This window comes from Pogoniulus pusillus, chromosome 27 (genome assembly GCF_015220805.1).
Source record: "Pogoniulus pusillus isolate bPogPus1 chromosome 27, bPogPus1.pri, whole genome shotgun sequence".
In the NCBI taxonomy this organism is placed as follows: Eukaryota; Metazoa; Chordata; class Aves; order Piciformes; family Lybiidae; genus Pogoniulus; species Pogoniulus pusillus.
The window spans coordinates 2,541,768-2,561,459 of NC_087290.1; the positions used below are offsets into that span (position 1 = coordinate 2,541,768).

A 19,692-nucleotide genomic window follows, 5' to 3' on the forward strand; every position below is an offset into this window, starting at 1 on the left:
CTGGCCCTGCTGGCCACACTGCTGCTGCTGCAGCCCAGGCTCTGCTTGGCTCTCTGGGCTGCAAGTGCACACTGCTGGCTCCTGCTGAGCTTCTCCTCCAGCAGCACCCCCAGGTCCCTCTGCTCAGGGCTGCTTTCCAGCCACTGGCTGCCCAGCCTGGATTGGTGTTTGGCATTGCTTAAGGGCCTCAAGGATCATCCATTTCCAACCACCATGCCATTGGATCAGGTTGCCCAAAGCCCCATCCAGCCTGGGCAAAAAAACCTCCAGGGATGAGACTTCCACCACCTCCCTGGGCAACCTGTTCCAGTCTCTCACCACCCTTATGCTGAAGAACTTCTTCCTAACATCCCACCTAACTCTCCCTTCCTCCAGCTTTGTTCCATTCCCCCCAGTCCTGTCACTACCTGACCCTCTAAGGAGTCCCTCCCCAGCTTTCTTCTTCAGATATTGCAATGCTATAATAGTGTCTTCTCAGAGCCTTTGCTTCTCCAGACAAGCAACCCCAACTCTCTCAGTCTGTCCTGACAGGAGAGGAGCTCCACTCCTCTGATCATCCTCGTGGCCCTTCTCTGGATGTGTTTCAGAGAAGTATCCACACATTTAGCCTCCTATGAAAATCCTGCCTATCATCCCACCAAGCAAACAACCCAGAGTGGAGGGAAATGCTCCTCCCAGTTCCAGAGAGGCAAAAGGAGAATGTGATGATGGCTGTGCTGCAAAGGTTGAGAAAACCCAACCAACCCAAGGCAAATGAGAAAAACAAGCTGAAATAGATGTACTGGTTTGTAAACCCCAGTGATTGCTGGAGCACTGACTCACAGTGTCTGAATGCTTGGCCTTGCCAAAGCTGTGACCTGCAGTGTGACCCTGGGCTGCTGCTTGGCCTGGCCCATATATGGCAGATTTCCTCTTCCCAGCAAAGGTAGGAAGCACAGAAGATGCAGGTCCTTAAATGGTTTTTTTTTTGAGCCTAGTGTCTTCTCAGTGTTTTTTATCCAGGCAGCAGCCAGCAGTGATTTTGTGCTTGGCAATCCTGGCTTTGGGGTTTGATCCCCATGGATCACAGCAGTGGTAGGTGAGCTGTGTCTTCAAACAGTGCTCTGTTGTGTCTCTGCTGGCAGTCCCACGGTAGCTGCAGGGTCTGCAGTCCAATGTTCTGCCACAATGCATGGGTGTAGATGTGACAGTACCCTTTGGTTTTGGGTCATGGCTTTAGTTCACAGGATCACAAGATGTTAGGGGTTGGAAGGGATCTCTGGAGATTATCAGTCCAACCTCCTGCCAGAGCAGGACCATAGAATCTGGTGCAGTTTGCACAGGAACACATCCAGACAGGGCTGGAAAGTCTCCAGGGAAGTTCCAAGAGAGAAATGCTTCTTAGAATCAGAATCAGCCAGGTTGGAAGAGACCTCCAAGATCATCCAGTCCAACCTATCCAACCAAGATCATCCAGTCCAGCCCTATCCAGTCAACTAGACCATATAACTAAGTACCCCAGCCAGGCTTGTCTTGACACCTCCAGGCTTGGTGACTCCACCTCCCTGGGCAGCCCATTCCAATGCCAATCACTCTCTCTGCCAGGAGCTTCCTCCTAACATCCAGCCTAGACCTGCCCTGGCACAGCTCCAGGCTGTGTCCCCTTGGTCTGCTGCTGGCTGCCTGGCAGCAGAGCCCAACTCCACCTGGCTACAGCCTCCCTGCAGGCAGCTGCAGGCAGCAATGAGCTCTGCCCTGAGCCTCCTCTACTGCAGGCTGCACCCCCCCCAGCTCCCTCAGCCTCTCCTCACAGGGCTGTGCTCCAGGCCCCTCCCCAGCCTTGCTGCCCTCCTCCAAACACCTTCCAGCACCTCAACAGCTCTCTGCCATTGACCAGCCCAGAACTGGACACAGCACTGCAGGGGTGGCCTGAGCAGTGCTGAGCACAGGGGCAGAAGAACCTCCCTTGTCCTGCTGCCCACACTGCTCCTGAGCCAGCCCAGGATGCCATTGGCTCTGCTGCCCACCTGGTATGGTTTGTGCTGACAATGCAGACAAGCTTCTGTGGGAGCTCTTGCAGAATCTCTTAGGGCTGTCTGTCACCCTTTAAGTGTGGTGCTGGGTTTGTTCCTGTTTCAGTCTGAGCCCAGATTTCAGTCTGCAGAAGTGGAGGCTGGAGGACGAGGAGAAAGGCATAGCAAGTAAGCAATGGTAGCAGTGAAGGAACCACTTTAGTCTTTCAGCCCTAGAAGCAAGAACTGTAGAGATGCTTTGAAATGGACTTTTCACAACATCTCTCCTGGCAGACATGGGGTGGTGAGGCTTGAACTTTCCCTCAATTTCCAACTTCATATCCAGGGCTGCATGTGAGTAATTCTGGATGTCAAACCCTTGGGTGCTAAATGGAAATTGGCACCAGAATGAGAGTGAATATTTATGGAAATGCTTTAAGAGTGCAGCTTCAAAGCCTCTCTCAAGCTTTCACCTGAACTCATTTCAGTGAGGCTGGGGTAGTTTTCCTCCCCCTCAGATTGTGATTTAAGGCATAAATAAAATGGTATTTTATTCCATTATCTTTTGTTGCCTTGCTAACAAAAGCAGCATTCAGCTTTGTTGCTGTTTGGTGCTGAATCCAATATCCTGGAGATTTCTTTAGCTGCTGACAAACCCTCAAGCATTTGGTGCCACATTCAGTTGGCAGCTGTCTCTAGTGGTGTTCCCCAAGGATCAGTGCTGGGCCCAGTCCTGTTCAGCATCTTTATTGATGATCTGGACCAGGGGATTGAGTCCTGCATCATTAAGTTTGCAGATGACACCAAGCTAGGAGCAGCTGTGGAGCTGTTGGAAGGTAGCAGAGCCCTGCAGAGGGACCTGCACAGGCTGCATGGGTGGGCAGAGGCCAAGGGGATGAGATTGAACAAGGCCAAGGGCAGGGTTCTGCACTTTGGCCACAACAACCCCAAGCAGCACTGCAGGCTGGGGCCAGAGTGGCAGAGAGCAGCCAGGAATAAAGGGAGCTGGGGGTGGTGGGAGAGAGGAGCTGCAGAGGAGGCAGCAGTGCCCAGGTGGGCAGCAGAGCCAATGGCATCCTGGGCTGGCACAGGAGCAGTGTGGGCAGCAGGACAAGGGAGGTTCTTGTGCCCCTGTGCTCAGCACTGCTCAGGCCACCCCTGCAGTGCTGTGTCCAGTTCTGGGCTGGTCAATTGCAGAGAGCTGCTGAGGTGCTGGAAGGTGTTTGGAGAAGGGCAGCAAGGCTGGGGAGGGGCCTGGAGCACAGCCCTGTGAGGAGAGGCTGAGGGAGCTGGGGGGGTGCAGCCTGCAGCAGAGGAGGCTCAGGGCAGAGCTCATTGCTGTCTGCAGCTGCCTGCAGGGAGGCTGTAGCCATGTGGGGTCGGGCTCTGCTGCCAGGCAAGCAGCAGCAGCAGAAGAAGGGGACACAGCCTGGAGCTGTGCCAGGGCAGGTCTAGGCTGGATGTGAGGAGGAAGTTCCTGTCAGAGAGAGTGATTGGCATTGGAATGGGCTGCCCAGGGAGGTGGTGGAGTCTGTGTGGCTGGAGGTGTTGCAGCCAAGCCTGGCTGGGGCACTGAGTGCCATGGTCTGGTTGACTGGATAGGGCTGGGGGATAGGTTGGAATGGCTGAGCTTGGAGCTCTCTTCCAACCTGCTTGGTTCTATGATTCTTTGATTTGTTCAGCCTGGGAGAGCTGAGCTTTCCACACCAACCTAGGTGGTGGTCTGAGTGCACCTGCTGAGGGAGATGATACCCAGTTGCATTTTATTCCATTTCAGCCCCTAGTATGGATTTGAATTGGTATGAATTTGGACAAGGCATAGGTAGGAAGTGAGTCTTCGGCGTTTGTACATGTTAGGGTGTGCCTCAGTTATAGACATTCACATCTTTTTTCAGTCTAGACAAATAAAAAGGCCCTTTTTGCAGGGAGCACTTAAATAGGTTAGAGGTTGCCTACCAGCCTGCACAGAATCATAGAATCAAGCAGGTTGGAAGAGACCTCCAAGATCATCCAGTCCAACCTAGTACCCAGCCCCATGCATTTAACCAGACCATGGCACTAAGTGCCTCATCCAGGCTTGGCTTCAACATCTCCAGGCACGGTGACTCCACCACCTCCCTGGGCAGCCCATTCCAATGCCAATCACTCTCTGTGAAGAATTTCCTCCTAACATCCAGGAAATGGGATCTGGGTGTCTGAGAGCCTTTGGAGGGTTAGTGCCAGCTGCAGTCCCTGCTTCAGCCAAGCTTTCTGCAACTGACTGGTGCTGTGCTGCCTCCAGCCCGGGCTCAGCTCTGGTGTGTGAGTAGCACTGTGAGAGCTCAGACTGTTCCTCTGACTGTCTCTATGTTGGGAACAGCTGCTCTGGAGCACTTTAAGTCTCTGCATCCATGTCTACCAGGTGGGACATTGCCATAACATGTGGTGAGATGCCTCCTGTGTTCTGCAGGCTAGGGTAAGGGAGTTTATGAGCCTGAGGAGCTGTAGCTGGGGTAATGCCTCTCTCTCCCTTCTGTTCAGTTGCCCCATGTTTTTGTGCTTTGTTCCAAAGCTGAGCTGGGGTCAGTGTGTGGTTTATGCAGGTGGAGAGAGATCTCCTGTCACAGTGAAACAAGAGGTATAGCTGGCATGGTGGGGGCCAAGTTTTTCAGCAGGAGTAGCTGTATGTCTGTGATCTCAAGCAGGGCCTGTAGTGATGTGATGAAAATACAGACTGACATCCTTCCTGCTCCTTTTTCTTTCCTCCAGCTGCCTACATCCTTCCCCTCTCCCCCAGTTTAGAAGAGGAGTATCATTAAAGCCATCCTACAGTGGTTACCTTCTTCCGTGGTGACTGCTGAGGCAATTTAGAGCTGGTCCCTGATCTCCCTGGTTAACTGTGGAACTGCTCCTGCTTGTAGTATCTGAAGCCACTCAGTTCATAGCAGCCTTCTGCAGCATGACAGAAACTTTATTTCAGCAACTTTTCCATCCTGGGCAATGTACAACTTACAGTGTGAGATATTTGTAGGGTTAGAAGTAGAAAGAGCTCCTGAGAAGCTCCATCTTATGTCTTTGGTGACCATTGCTGGTTTCCAGGTGGCCACAGATCCTGCTGACTTCCCCCCACAGCTACTGCTGCTTGATTGTCAGGGAAGAGTGGTCTTAGGTGGGTTTGGAGCTGAAGCCTGGAGAGGTTGAAATGAGGACCTGCCTTCAGCAAGTGCTGCTTAAGGAAGCCTCACAGTTATCTGTGTCATCAGATTTTCATTTTAGCAATTTCTATTCCACTTTAGCAGCTCCCTGCTGCATGAAAAAAACAGCTGGCTGAACCCAGATCCAGGGAGGACTTGTGAGGATATGAATGGACAGGGGGAGGTAAAAATACCCAGAGCACCACCAGCAGTGAGAAGCAGCAGTTGAACTGGTCTGGGATCCCTGGGCTGCTCAGTGCTGCGGTTTGACAGCGAGCTCCCACTGCTGCTGTTGTGTGGGGCAGAGCATGGAGACACAGGGACACTCAGGCAGGGTGCTTGGAGAAGGAAGTGCCAACAAACCAGAGTACTCTGGCACCTTAACTTCTCCCCAGTTTGCTTGCTGCTCTTTTTAGAATCACAGAATTGTCAGGGCTGGAAGGGACTTGGTAGGGATCATCCAGTTCCAAACTCCCTGCCATGGGCAGGGACATCTCGCACTAGATCAGGTTACTCAGAGCCACATCCAGACTGGCCTTAAAGGCCTCCAAGGATGAGGCTTTTGCCACCTCTCTGGGCAACCTGTTCCAGGCTCTCACCACCTTCATGCTGAAGAACTTCTTCCTAACCTCTAATCTAAATCTCCCCTCCTCCAACTTCCGATCCATTCTCCCCAGTCCTATCATTGCCCAACAACCTAAAAAGTCCCTGCTCAGCTTTCTTTTAGGCCCCCTTCAGAATCTGGAAGGCCACAAGAAGGTCTCCCTGGAGCCTTCTCCTCTCCAGATTGAACAGCCCCAACTCCCTCAGTCTCTCCTCACAGCAGTGCAGTTCCAGCCCTCTCATCATCCTTGCCCTTCTCTTGACACCTTCCTTCACATCCATATCCCTCTTGTAACAGTGGCTCCAGAACTGGATGCAGTACTCCAGGTGGGGTCTCACCAGTGCAGAGTAGTGTGAGAATCACTTTCCTTGCTCTGCTGCCCACACTTCTCTTGCTGCAGCCCAGGATCTGGTTGCTCTCTGGGCTGCCAGAGCACACTGACTGCTCGTGTTGAGCTTCTTGCTCACCGGCGCTCCCAAGTCGCTCTCCTCAGGGCTGCTCTGGCCACTCACTTCCCAGCCTATATTGGTGCTTGACCACACTTCTGCTGCTGCAGCCCAGGCTCTGCTTGGCTTTCTGGGCTGCAAGTGCACACTGCTGGCTCCTGTGGAGCTTCTCCTCCAGCAGCACCCCTAAGTCCCTCTCCTCAGAGCTGCTCTCCAGTCACTCACTGCCCAGCCTGGAGGTGTGCTTGGCATTGCCTTGCCCCAGCTGCAGGACCTTGCTCTTGGTCTTGTTGAGCTTCATGAGCTTGGCTTGTGCCCACCTCTGCAGCCTGTGCAGGTCCCTCTGTATGGATCCCTGCCCCCCTCAGCCACACCACGCAGCTTGGTGTCATTGGCAAACCTGCTGAGGGTGCCTCAGTGCCACTGTCTGTGTTGCTGATGGTCCCAGTACTTATCCCTGGGGGACTCCACTTGTCCCAGCCTCCACTGGGACATGGAGCCATTGACAGCCACTCTTTAGGTGTGGGCATCAAGACAGTTTTTAATCCATTTGCTTTGGCTTGGTCCATTCCTGTCTCACTGCTGAGTACCATACGAGCATGGAGGAGGCCACTGGAGTTTTAAATGCACATCAGGGGGATGGGTGGGAGATAGTCTGAGGGCACAGCACAGTGCTTGGTAAAAGGACTGGGACTAGGGAATGGAGGGGGACTGGATAAGAGGAATAATTTCCTAAACTAGATCCTGTGGTTTCATTGAGCCCTGGTTTGTTTTCTGTGAGCTCACTGGAGGAACGTCACTGACTTGCACAGGAAAAGGGTTGCTGGTGCATTTCCATCCTGGCAGCTGCTTCCAGACCTCAGTTGAGTTAATCACAAGAAGAACTCCTAATCTAAATATTTGTTTCCTGTCTATAAAATGCAATTTGGGGTAAAAATAAACAGTTTATCTCGAAATACACTACCCCAGGTACCCAGCTCCTTTTAAAACGAAACGGGGTTGCCAAAGGTTAAATTTGTGGCCGATGGTTTGGATTCAGCTGTGCTGCAGGGGAGGGGAGAAAGGGAGGAGTGGTGAGTTTGCAGCTCAGATGCCAGGCTGCAGTCCAGCAGGAGGGTATCTGCTCCTGCCTCTGCAGTTCACCTCCTGTGCTGTGGATGTCAAACCCATTTTCTCGATAGCAAAGTGAAAATTGCAGCTGCCTGGTTTGGAGGAGGTGCTCGAAGCTCAGACCTTTGTGCTTGGTAACACCACTGTGGGGCTTTGCTGATAGGCAAAGGCACTTTCACCGGAGAGCTGCTTCTGCATCTAACAAACAGCATCAGTGAGTGCTGCCGAGGGTGAGCTTGCAGACTGCTTAGAATCATAGAATCAGGCAGGTGGGAAGAGAGCTCTAAGCTCAGCCAGTCCAACCTAGCACCCAGCCCCAACCAACCAGACCATGGCACTAAGTGCCCCAGCCAGGCTTGGCTTCAACACCTCCAGCCACACAGACTCCACCACCTCCCTGGGCAGCCCATTCCAGTGCCAATCACTCTCTCTGCCAGGAACTTCCTAATAACATCCAGCCTAGACCTGCCCTGGCACAACTTGAGACTGTGTCCCCTTGTTCTATTGATGGGTGCCTGGCAGCAGAGCCCACCTCCCACCTGGCTACAATCTCCCTTCAGGTAGTTGTAGACAGTAATAAAATCACCCCTGAGCCTCCTCTGCTGCGGGCTGCACACCCCCAGCTCCCTCAGCCTCTCCTCATAGGGTTTGTGTTCCAGGCCCCTCACCAGCTTTGTTGCCCTTCTCTGGACACCTTCCAGCACCTCAACATCTCTCTTGAATTGAGGAGCCCAGAACTGGACACAGCACTCCAGGGGTGGCCTGAGCAGTGCTGAGCACAGGGGCACAAGAACCTCCCTTGTAGCAGAGCATGCTGCTGCCTGCTGATAAAGCTGCGGAGTGCCCTTAGAACCCCCACTGGAGTTTCTCTTATCAGGGTTCGATTTTCCTCCCTTTTAAACAAATTTTCCACGGGCTTACCTTGCAAATGATTTACTCCTCCGTTAGCCAGGTGACAGCTGCACAAAGGCATCTCTGTTTGCATGGCTCCCTCTGCACCATTGGAGCTAGGAAGTTGCCTTGGTCGAGCTCTCGCCCTCAGCGGTAGGGCAGGGCCATGGCGTTCGGCGGAGCCCTGCGCGCTCGGCTGCCCGCGGAGCTGCCGGGGCCCCGCTCCAGCTCCTTCCTGCGCTGCTCTGCGCTTTGCTTTCCGCGCCCTGCGGAAGGGATGCAGCTTCCTTTGCTAAAACGCTGCTGTGCAGCCAGCTGCTCTAGCTGCGGGCTGCTGTGCCGAGTCCCTGCTCAGGCTCCCGTGGCATCTCCTGCTGGGTGTCCTGCCTTCTGAACTGCCTGCCTGCCATGGATTATCAGAGAAGCATAGAATCAGCCAGGTTGGATCCAAATGACAAGCAGCTCCCTGCCTCATCCAGTATTTACTGGATTTCTTTTGGCTTTTCCTTAAAGACACTCAAGACAGAAGATAAAACATTCCCCCTTCCCCAAAACCCAGAGTGCTGATTGCCACATGGGTGGATGTGTTTGCAGGTCCAGGTTAGAGTGTTTGATTTTGCATCTGCACCCTTGGCAAAGCTTTTCTTCTTCTGCAGAGGCTTCAAGATCAACATTTAGTTACTTCAAGCTGCACCAGGGGAAGATTAGGCTTGAGGTGCTGCACTTTGGCCACAACAACCCCATGCAGAGCTACAGGCTGGGGTCAGAGTGGCTGAGAGCAGCCAGACAGAGAGGGATCTGGGGCTGCTCATTGATACCTGCCTGAACATGAGCCAGCAGTGTGCCCAGGTGGCCAAGAGAGCCAGTGGCATCCTGGCCTGCATCAGGAATGGTGTGGCCAGCAGGAGCAGGGAGGTCATTCTGCCCCTGGACTCTGCACTGGTTAGACCACACCTTGAGTGCTGTGTTCAGTTCTGGGCCCCCCAGTTTAGGAGGGACATTGAGATGCTTGAGCGTGTCCAGAGAAGGGCAACGAGGCTGGGGAGAGGCCTTGAGCACAGCCCTACGAGGAGAGGCTGAGGGAGCTGGGATTGGTTAGCCTGGAGAAGAGGAGGCTCAGGGGAGACCTCATTGCTGTCTGCAACTACCTGAGGGGTGGTTGTGGCCAGGAGGAGGTTGCTCTCTTCTCTCAGGTGGCCAGCACCAGAACAAGAGGACACAGCCTCAGGCTGCACCAGGGGAGATTTAGGCTGGAGGTGAGGAGAAAGTTCTTCCCTGAGAGAGTCATTGGACACTGGAATGGGCTGCCCGGGGAGGTGGTGGAGTTGCCGTCCCTGGAGCTGTTCAAGGCAGGACTGGACGTGGCACTTGGTGCCATGGTCTGGCCTTGAGCTCTGTGGTAAAGGGTTGGACTTGATCTGTGAGGTCTCTTCCAACCTTTGTGATGCTGTGATACTGTGATCTTGAGGCAGGTTCCTTTTGCTTGCCAGAAGTCATCTGCTGGGTGGCTGTCACAGAGCTTTCAGCTGCCCAAACCCTGCTCATTAGAGGTTATCTTCTTTGGATCCCACTTCTCAGTGTGGGCATCACGTCCAAGAAAGGTGCAGACTTCTGCTATCAGTGATGTCTTTTAGCATGAGTTGTGCCAGTAACTCATCATCTTTTACTCAAGAAAGTGCCTGGGGACTCCTGAAACCTGTGGTGCCCTTAACTTTTCCAAGCTTATCTGTGGTCTCCTTGTCTTTTCCAAACCAGCATATTCATATGAGTTACAGAATCACAGAATTATTGAGGCTGGAATAGAGCTCTGAGATCATCAAGTCCAGCCTATGACCTAACATCACCACATCGACCAGCCCATGGCACTAAGTGCCACATCCAAGCTTTCCTTAAACACCTCCAGGAACATCGACTCCACCACCTCCCTGGGCAGCCCATTCCAGTCTCTAATGACCCTTTTTGTTTGAAATGCTTCCTAGCACCCAACCTAACCCTGAGAAGTGCTTTCTGATGTTCAACTTATACCTCCCCTGGCACAGCTTCAGGCCATGCCCTCTTGTCCTGTCACAAGTTGCCTTGAAGCAGAGCTTGACCCCCACCTCCCTACAGCTTCCTTTTGAGTAGTTGTAGGGTGTGATAAGGTCCCCTCTGAGTCTTCTCTTCTCCAGGCTAGCCCAGCCCAGCTCCCTCAGCCTCTCCTCATCAGCCTTCTTCTTCAGTCCCTTCCCCAGTCTCACTGCTCTCCTCTGGACCCACTCCAGCACCTCGATACCTCTCTTGCAGTGAAGGTCCAGAGCTGCTCTAGCTGTGGCCTCACCAGTGCCATTACAGGGCAGAATGACATCCCTGGTCCTGCTGGCCACACTATTCCTGATGCAAGCCAATATGCCACTGGCCTTCTGTGCCAGCTGGGCACACTGCTGGCTTGTGTTCCAGCTGCATGTCACTCAGCACTCCCAGGTCTCCCTCTCTGCCAGGCTGCTGTAACTATTTACCAAGCCCTGGGACAACAAAGCTCTTTCTGCTGATAACCTTTTATGAGCTGGGCACTTCCTTTTTGCTTCAGTGTAACTGAGGAGCTCTGTAGGAGCAGAGCAGCTCTGGATCTCCATGGCTTACCTACCAGGCTTTCCCTGCCTGCTGCTTTCCAGTTCTGCTGCTCAGACTCTGCCACACCTCTACCACCAACCCAGCCTTCAGAGCCTTGCTTGCAGAAAGGATCAGTTCCTGGATGGTGCTGACTGCAGTGCCCCTCAGTGAGTAACAGTAAATAAGGAAGTCATTAGGCTGTCACAGCACGTTGTGGAGAGCTCCAAGGGATTGCTGTCCTGCTTGTTCCCTGTGAAGTTCTGCCTGTCCCAGCCACGGTGCTCATTTCCTCAGCCCTAGAACTGCTTCTGTTCAGAACAAAGGAAGAAGCCCTCTTGAGCAGCTGCTGAGTCTTGCATGCACTCCTTGCTTTCTTCTTGGTGCAGCTGTAGGCAGACTCAGAGGGGTTTCAGCATCTCAGGCCTCAGTGATGTCTGCTTGGTGGTGCAGCTTTGTTAGTGAAGCTTTGCCAGGCTGCTGGCAGTGTTTAAGTTCCTGTGTAGCAGCCACTGCATGTCCTAGCTGTCAGTGGGGCAAGTGTGGCTTTTTGGCTGTGGTGGTCTCCTGGAGCTTTGGAAATGGTGGCAGATATCTACAGCAGTAGTTGGGGCAGTGCTGGGTGAGGTGCAGACATGATGGCCACCGGGTGGGCAGAGGTGGGAGCAGCTGTGAGCTCTTCCTGGAGCAGCCTGAACTGAGCTGGAGCAGGCTGTGGTACTGCCTGGGTGCTGTCCCTGAATGTGCCATGGTAAGATGGTGGTTGCTGGCTGGCAGGTACCTCCTGGGGTGCCTGGAGGAGCATCCTGTCTTGTGTATGTGCTGATGGCAGGACAAAAGCACTGTGGGATGGCTGCTCACAGCACCACACTCATGCTCAGCAGGACAGAAGCAGGGAATCAGTCAGGGCTGGAAAGTGCTACAAGGGTAGGATCATAGAATCAGTCAGGGCTGGAAGGGGCCACAAGGGTAGGATCATAGAATCAGTCAGGGCTGGAAGGGACCACAAGGGTAGGATCATAGAATCAGTCAGGGCTGGAAGGGGCCACAAGGGTAGGATCATAGAATCAGTCAGAGCTGGAAGGGGCCACAAGGGTAGGATCATATAATCAGTCAGGGCTGGAAGGGGCCACAAGGGTAGGATCATAGAATCAGTCAGGGCTGGAAGGGGCCACAAGGGTAGGATCATAGAATCAGTCAGAGCTGGAAGAGGCCACGAGGGTAGGATCATAGAATCAGGGCTGGAAGGGGCCACAAGGGTAGGATCATAGAATCAGTCAGAGCTGGAAGGGACCACAAGGGTAGGATCATAGAATCAGTCAGAGCTGGAAGGGGCCACAAGGGTAGGATCATAGAATCAGTCAGAGCTGGAAGGGACCACAAGGGTAGGATCATAGAATCAGTCAGAGCTGGAAGGGGCCACAAGGGTAGGATCATAGAATCAGTCAGAGATGGAAGAGGCCACGAGGGTAGGATCATAGAATCAGGGCTGGAAGGGGCCACAAGGGTAGGATCATAGAATCAGTCAGGGCTGGAAGGGACCACAAGGGTAGGATCATAGAATCAGTCAGAGCTGGAAGGGACCACAAGGGTAGGATCATAGAATCAGTCAGAGCTGGGAGGGACCACAAGGGTAGGTTCACAGAGTCAGTCAGAGCTGGGAGGGACCACAAGGATCACCTAGTTCCCATCTTCCTGCCATGGACAGAGATGCCTCACACTAGATCAGGCTGTCCACAGCCTCATCCAGCCTGGCTTTAAACACCTCCAGGGATGAGGCTTCCACCACCTCCCTGGGCAACTCATTCCAGAGTCTCACCACCCTCATGCTACAGAACTTCTTCCTTACATCCAGTCTGAATCTCCCCATTTCCAGCTTTGCTCCATTCCCCCCACTCCTGTCACTCCCTGACAGCCTAGAGAGTCCCTCCCCAGCTTTCCTGTAGCCCTGTTAAGATACCAAAAGTCCCAGCAGCCTCCCAGAGTGCTGGGTGAGGGGAGAGCTGTCAGTGTGCTGTCACCACCAGCACCAAGAGTGAAGCATTTTGGCGATGGCAGTGCTGCTGTAGCCAGCCCCTGACTTAAACTTGCACCTGTACATCCAGCTTCTGAAGTCAGGGAAACCTGACAGCCTGGGGCTGTGTGCCTGAGCTGCAGGCATGGCTGCTCTGTTTCCCTTTGCATCCCTTTGGATCAGAGATCAGAGGACAGACTTGGTTGTTAGCTGTTTTGTTTTTGGACGTTTCCCTTCCACCCTTCTGTAGCTGGGCAGGATTAAAGTTCTTCCAAAGCAACACTGGAGCCTTTTGTCAACCTTTTCATTTCCTGGCAGTTACACACAGCAACAGCTCCAGCTGAATGCTGAGTTCTGTCTTACTCTGTCCCACTTTGTGCACTCCCTTGGGTCTTTCTTCGCGGTGCTTGACACGTTACAATGTTCTGCAGTGAATTAGTGGGCTGCTTTTTCCTAGGAAAACAAAGTTTCAGGGGCAGACAGAAGCAGTTGTGTGTTCTGTGCTCATGGGTGGCCTTCAGTTTGCAGGGGTCCTTGAAATCGAGGAAGGGAACCGAGCTGTGGATTCCCTTTCCCACTGCTGCAGAGGGGTGTGAGTGCTTGGTGGACTGTGCAGCTTTTGTGGTTCCTAGGAGCAAATTAACCCCCTCCACACACATCCAAGCAGCATAGTTTGAAACAGCAGTTCAGTGTTGTGCTGATAGAAGGCATGCATTAGCTTAGGAGGGGGCTGATAGCTTCAGATTTCATGTGGAAAGCAGAAGAGTCTTTGTTTCTTCTCTCTGTGATCTCTAAAGTAGATGTTTGGTGGCACTGTGGAGCTCATGTAAGCAGAAGATGCCTGATTTCATGGAATCCCAGATTGGTATGGGTGGGAAAAGACCTTTCAGGGGTATATTATCCAGCCCCCTACAGTCAGTAGGGACAGCCCTAACTGGAGCGGGTTGCTCACAGCCACAAACGACCTGACCTGCAATGATGCCAAGCATGGGGCAGCTCCCACCATTCTGGGCAGCCTGGGCCAGGCTCTCCTCACCCTCAGGGTCAGACATTTCTCCCTTCTCTCCAATCTGGATCTCTCTCTTTCATAGAATCATAGAATCAAGCAGGTTGGAAGAGATCTCCAAGCTCAGCCAGCCCAACCTAGCACCCAGCCCTGCCCAATCAACCAGACCATGGCACTAAGTGCCCCAGCCAGGCTTGGCTTCAACACCTCCAGCCACGGCCACTCCACCACCTCCCTGGGCAGCCCATTCCAATGCCAATCACTCTCTCTGACAGCAACTTCCTCCTCACATCCAGCCTAGACCTGCCCTGGCACAGCTCCAGGCTGTGTCCTCTTCTTCTGGTGCTGGCTGCCTGGCAGCAGAGCCCAAACCCACCTGGCTACAGCCTCCCTGTAGGCAGCTGCAGACAGCAATGAGCTCTGCCCTGAGCCTCCTCTGCTGCAGGCTGCACCCCCCCAGCTCCCTCAGCCTCTCCTCACAGGGCTGTGCTCCAGGCCCCTCCCCAGCCTTGCTGCCCTTCTCCAAACACCTTCCAGCACCTCAACATCTCTCTTGAATGGAGGAGCCCAGAACTAGACACAGCACTCCAGGTGTGGCCTGAGCAGTGCTGAGCACAGGGGCAGAAGAACCTCCCTTGTCCTGCTGCCCACACTGCTCCTGATACAGGTTCAAACCATCACCCCTTGGCCTGTCACAGCATGCTCTGCTCAAAGGTTTGTCCCCAGTTTTCTGATCTCCCCCTTAAGCCCTGGGAGGCCACCAGAAAGTCTCCCTGGAGCCTTCTCTTCTCCAGGCTGAACAACTCCATCTCTCTCAGCCTGGCCTCCCAGCAGAGGGTTTCCAGCCCTGCCAGCACTGCTGTGTCCCTCTGATCATGACAGGCCTCTCTCCATGTGTTCATTAGGATGAAGGCAGCAGTCTCAGTGCAGGTCACACTACAGCTCTGTGCACATCATTTACACTGAAGTTGTTTATTGTGTTTGGCAGTGGAATACTAAAAGCCGCTGAGGCTGCTGAGCAGAGCTCAGGGCTAAGCTCAGCATTGTGGGTTTGAAAGGCTGTGTCCACTGCAGAGACAGCAGAGGCTCTGCTCAGCCAAGTTCAGCAAGTTTTTGAAAGAACTAAGGATTCCACTAAAGCTGCAGTCAGTGGAACAGAAGCAGCTTCCCAGTGTCCAGTCCATCAGCTCAAAAGACTTAACACAGCTTAAAGAGAATAAACCACCAGGACACTGAGTGATGCATAGAATCACAGAATCAAGCAGGCTGGCAGAGAGCTCCAAGCTCAGCCAGCCCAACCTAGCACCCAGCCCCAACCAACCAACCAGACCATGGCACTAAGTGCCCCAGCCAGGCTTGGCTTCAACACCTCCAGCCACACAGACTCCACCACCTCCCTGGGCAGCCCATTCCAATGCCAATTACTCTCTCTGACAACAACTTCCTCCTAACATCCAGCCTAGACCTGCCCTGGCACAGCTCCAGGCTGTGTCCCCTTCTTCTGGTGCTGGCTGCCTGGCAGCAGAGCCCAACCCCACCTGGCTACCACCTCCCTTCAGGTAGTTGTAGACAGTAAGTACCCTTTAGGACTTGCAGCAGCCCCTTCCCTTGGCACTGTGGGGCTTGGCTGCAGAGCTGAGAGATGTTTGATTTCCAGGCGTTTGTAACATTGAGCAGCTGCTGAACATGAACAGTTTTGGACTTCCCAGTTCAAGAGGGACAGGGATCTACTCAAAAGAGTCCAAGAGAGGGCTACAAGGATGCTGAAGGGGCTGGAGCACTGCCTGATGAGGAGAGGCTGAGGGACCTGGAGCTGTTTGGTCTGAAGAAGAGAAGACTTAGAGGGGATCCAGTCGATGTTTAGCAATATCTGAGGGCTGGGGGTCAAGAGGGAGGGGACAAACTCTTCTCAGTTGTGCCCTGGGATAGGACAAGGGGTAATGGGTGTAAACTCCAGCACAGGAAGTTCCACCTGAACATGAGGAAGAACTTCTTTGCCATAAGGGTGACAGAGCACTGAAACTGGATGCCCAGAGAGTTTGTGGAGTCTCCTTCTCTGGAGCCTTTCCAGCTCTGTCAGGATGTGTTCCTGTGTGACCTGTGCTAGGTTCTCTGGTCTTGCTCTGGCAGAGGGCTTGGACTCCATAATCTTCTTGGGTCCCTTCCAACCCCTCACATCCTGGGAGCTGTGATCCTGTGAACAGTGCTGGGCTTGATTTTTAAGATACAAAAGCAGGATAGTCCAGGAGCTGCAGTATGAGTGGAGAAGTGCAGAGGGGGCAGCTCCTGTGCTGTTTAGCAGTGAGTGATCCCATGTGGTGTGTGCTCTAGGGACTCAGTTCAGATTTCATTGGGAACTCCCCAGAGCCACTTTTCCAGCAGTGTGTCTCTGGAGCACTGCTGCCTGAGTGGGCTGAGAAGGCTCACAGGGTGTTTATCTTGCACTGGACTGGTAGGGTTTTAGGTAAGTGTGAATGCAGAGATCTCCTTGTTTGACTTGCAGAAACACTGCAGAGCTGATTTGTGTCACTGGTGCAGTTGTTGACCCAAGGCAGTCACTGGAAGCTGAGATTTGGTGTTTGTGTTGCTCTGATGGCTGAGCCTTGTAATGCTGCCAGAGCAGCTGAGGACTGGCATGTGCTAATCAGAGGGTGTATAGAATCATGGAATCAGGCAGGTTGGAAGAGAGCTCCAAGCTCAGCCAGCCCAACCTAGCACCCAGCCCTGGCCAAGCAGCCAGACCATGGCACTAAGTGCCCCAGCCAGGCTTGGCTTCAACACCTCCAGCCACACAGACTCCACCACCTCCCTGGGCAGCCCATTCCAGTGCCAATCACTCTCTCTGACAGCAACTTCCTAACAACATCCAGCCTAGACCTGCCCTGGCACAGCTCCAGGCTGTGTCCCCTTCTTCTGTTGCTGCTTGCCTGGCAGCAGAGCCCAACCCCACCTGGGTACAGCCTCCCTGCAGGCAGCTGCAGGCAGCAATGAGCTCTGCCCTGAGCCTCCTCTGCTGCAGGCTGCACCCCCCCAGCTCCCTCAGCCTCTCCTCACAGGGCTGTGCTCCAGGCCCCTCCCCAGCCTTGCTGCCCTTCTCCAAACACCTTCCAGCACCTCAACAGCTCTCTGCAATTGACCAGCCCAGAACTGGACACAGCACTCCAGGGGTGTCCTGAGCAGTGCTGAGCACAGGGGCAGAAGAACCTCCCTTGTCCTGCTGCCCACACTGCTCCTGAGCCAGCCCAGGATGCCATTGGCTCTGCTGCCCACCTGGGCACACTGCTGCCTCCTCTGCAGCTCCTCTCTGCCAGCACCCCCAGGGCCCTCTCTGCCTGGCTGCTCTCAGCCACTCTGGCCCCAGCCTGTAGTGCTGCTTGGGGTTGTTGTGGCCAAAGTGTAGAACCCTGCACTTGGCCTTGTTCAGTCTCATCCCCTTGGCCTCTGCCCACCCATGCAGCCTGTGCAGGTCCCTCTGCAGGGCTCTCCTACCCTCCACCAGCTCCACAGCTGCTCCTAGCTTGGTGTCATCTGCAAACTTCCTGCTGTTGGACTCAATCCCCTGTTCCAGATCATCAGTAAGGTTGTTGAACAGGTCTGTGCCCAGCACTGGTCCCTGGGGCACAGCACCAGTGCCAGCTGCCAGCTGGATGTGGCACCATTCACCACCACTCTCTGGGCCCAGCCCTCCAGCCAGTTCTTGACCCATGTCAGAGTGAATCTGTCCAAGCCAGGAGCTGCCAGCTGTGCCAGGAGCTGCTTGTGGCAGATGGTGCCAAAGGCTTTGCTGAAGTCCAGACTTTGATTTTACCTTCTTAGATTTGTAGCTGTAAATGTTTGGAGGGATTTAGATTACAACTGAATAGTGCCCACCTGTGATCTTGCTGCTGAGTGTAACTACAGTATGAGACACACAACCACAGCAGCATTTTGGTTGGAAGAGGCCTTGGAGATGGAGTCCAGCTGCTAACCCAGCTCTGCCAAGTCACCACTAAATCATGTTCCTCAGCACCACATCTACAGTAGGGCCACAAGGACCATCAGGAGCACCTCTCCTTTGAGGAGAGGCTGAGGGAGTTGGGATTGCTCAGTTTGGAGAAGAGAAGGCTCTGAGGAGACCTTGTTGTGGCATTCCAATACCTGAAGATGGCCACAAGAAAGCTGGGGAGGGACTTCTTAGGGTGTCAGCTAGTGATAGGAAGAGGGGGGAATGGAGCAAAAATAGAAGTGAATAGATTCAGATTGGATGTTTGGAAGTTCTTCGGTGTGAGGGTGGTGAGACACTGGCACAGGTTGCCCAGGGAGGTGGTGGAAGCCTCATCCCTGGAAGGTTTTAAGACCAGGCTGGATGTGGCTCTGTGGATCTAGTGTGAGGCTTCCCTGCCCATGGCAGGGGGGTTAGAACTGGATGATCCCTGAGGTTCCTTCCAGTCCTGACAGCTATGTGGTTCTATGATAGGATTCTGTGAGCATCCTGGATGGTTCTGTATGTGCCTCCCTTGGCTTTTCCTGATGCACCAAAGGCAGGCAGTGTGGTTATGGCTGCAGTGGGGCAGAGGCAGCGTCCCAGAGCAAACATGGTCAGAGTCTCACACTGCCAAGGGGAGTATAAAAGTTATCTTATCTTCACTATTATATCCTAACCCCAAGAAATTCCAGTAACAACCATCCTGAACTTGGTTTGTCCTTTCTCACCACAGGCTGGACTGGGCATGTGAGTTCTGCACGTGCCTGGAAGTGGGAGGAAAGAACACAAGTGACAGACACTGTCACAGCAGAACTGCTGATGGCAAAGAGGAGGAGGAGGAGGCATTCTGTGCTCTCACTGCAGCCAGCAAGTTGTTTCCCGTGTCATTTCTAAGCAGCATCTTCTCCACTTGCAGTTACTATGTGGGCAAGCTGCTGTAACTGGTTTTGCCTGGATGGCTCACCCGAGGAGATGCAGCCACAGCCGGGAGCCAGAGCCCAGGCCTACTCCAACCCGGGCTACAGCTCCTTCCCATCCCCCACCGCTGCTGAGCAGAGCTGCAAGGCCTGCGGGGTGCACTTCGACAGCTCCTCCAGCAAGGTGAGTAACAGAGGTCTGCTCTGACTGCCAGGCAGCCACAGAGCCAACCTGCAGGGCAATGGGTGGGCTTTGAGGGCAGCCCTGTGGGACAGGCCAGGGCCAGCTTGGCTCCCCTCCTGTCCTCGGCTCTTCTCCTGCAGCACACAGGCACAGCTAAGGATGACAGCAAAGGATGGCCAGTGCTGTTCTGGGGTGGATTAGAAGGGCTGTGGGTAGTAGGTCGAAGGAGGTTCTCTTTCTCCTTGACTCTGCCCTGGTGAGGTCTCATCTGCAGTATTGTATCTAGTTCTGGGCCCTCCAGTTCAAGAAGGACCTCAGGGAACTGCTTGAGAGAGTCCAGCACAGAGCCACGAAAATGATTAAGGAAGTTGAACATCTTCCTTGTGAAGGGAGGCTGAGGGAGCTGGGGCTTGGTAGCTTGGAGAGGAGGAGCCTGAGAGGTGCCCTCAGCAGTGGTGATCAATGTGTGCAGGTGAGTGCCAGGAGGCTGCAGCCAGGCTCTGCTGGGTGATGCCAGTGCTAGCACAAGGGGCAATGGTGGAAGCTGAGGCATAGGAAGTTCCATGTGAATCTGAGGAGGAATTTCTTCCCTGTGAGGGTGACAGAGCACTGGAACAGGCTGCCCAGGGGGGTTGTAGAGTCTCCCTCTCTGGAGACATTCAAGAACTATCTGGATGTGTTCCTGTGTGATCTGCTTTGCGTGATGCTGGTCTGGCAAGGGGCTTGGACCAGATGAGCTTTGGAGGTCCCTTCCAGCCCCTGACATTGTATGATTCTATGATTGCAAGGGTGGCAGTTAGCCTTTG

At 53.8% G+C, this 19,692-nt stretch overlaps 1 protein-coding gene across 2 annotated transcripts in view; it reads left to right on the forward strand.

The window, feature by feature from the left end:
• RFFL (ring finger and FYVE like domain containing E3 ubiquitin protein ligase) overlaps window positions 1-19,692 on the forward strand; it is a 46,437-nt gene that overhangs the window by 9,787 nt on the left and 16,958 nt on the right. For both annotated transcript variants that reach the window (XM_064166750.1, XM_064166751.1), the window contains one exon: window positions 18,702-18,886. In XM_064166750.1, coding sequence (XP_064022820.1) covers window positions 18,707-18,886 — 180 coding nt within the window. In that variant the 5' untranslated portion in view covers window positions 18,702-18,706. The remainder of the gene's footprint in view (window positions 1-18,701; window positions 18,887-19,692) is intronic.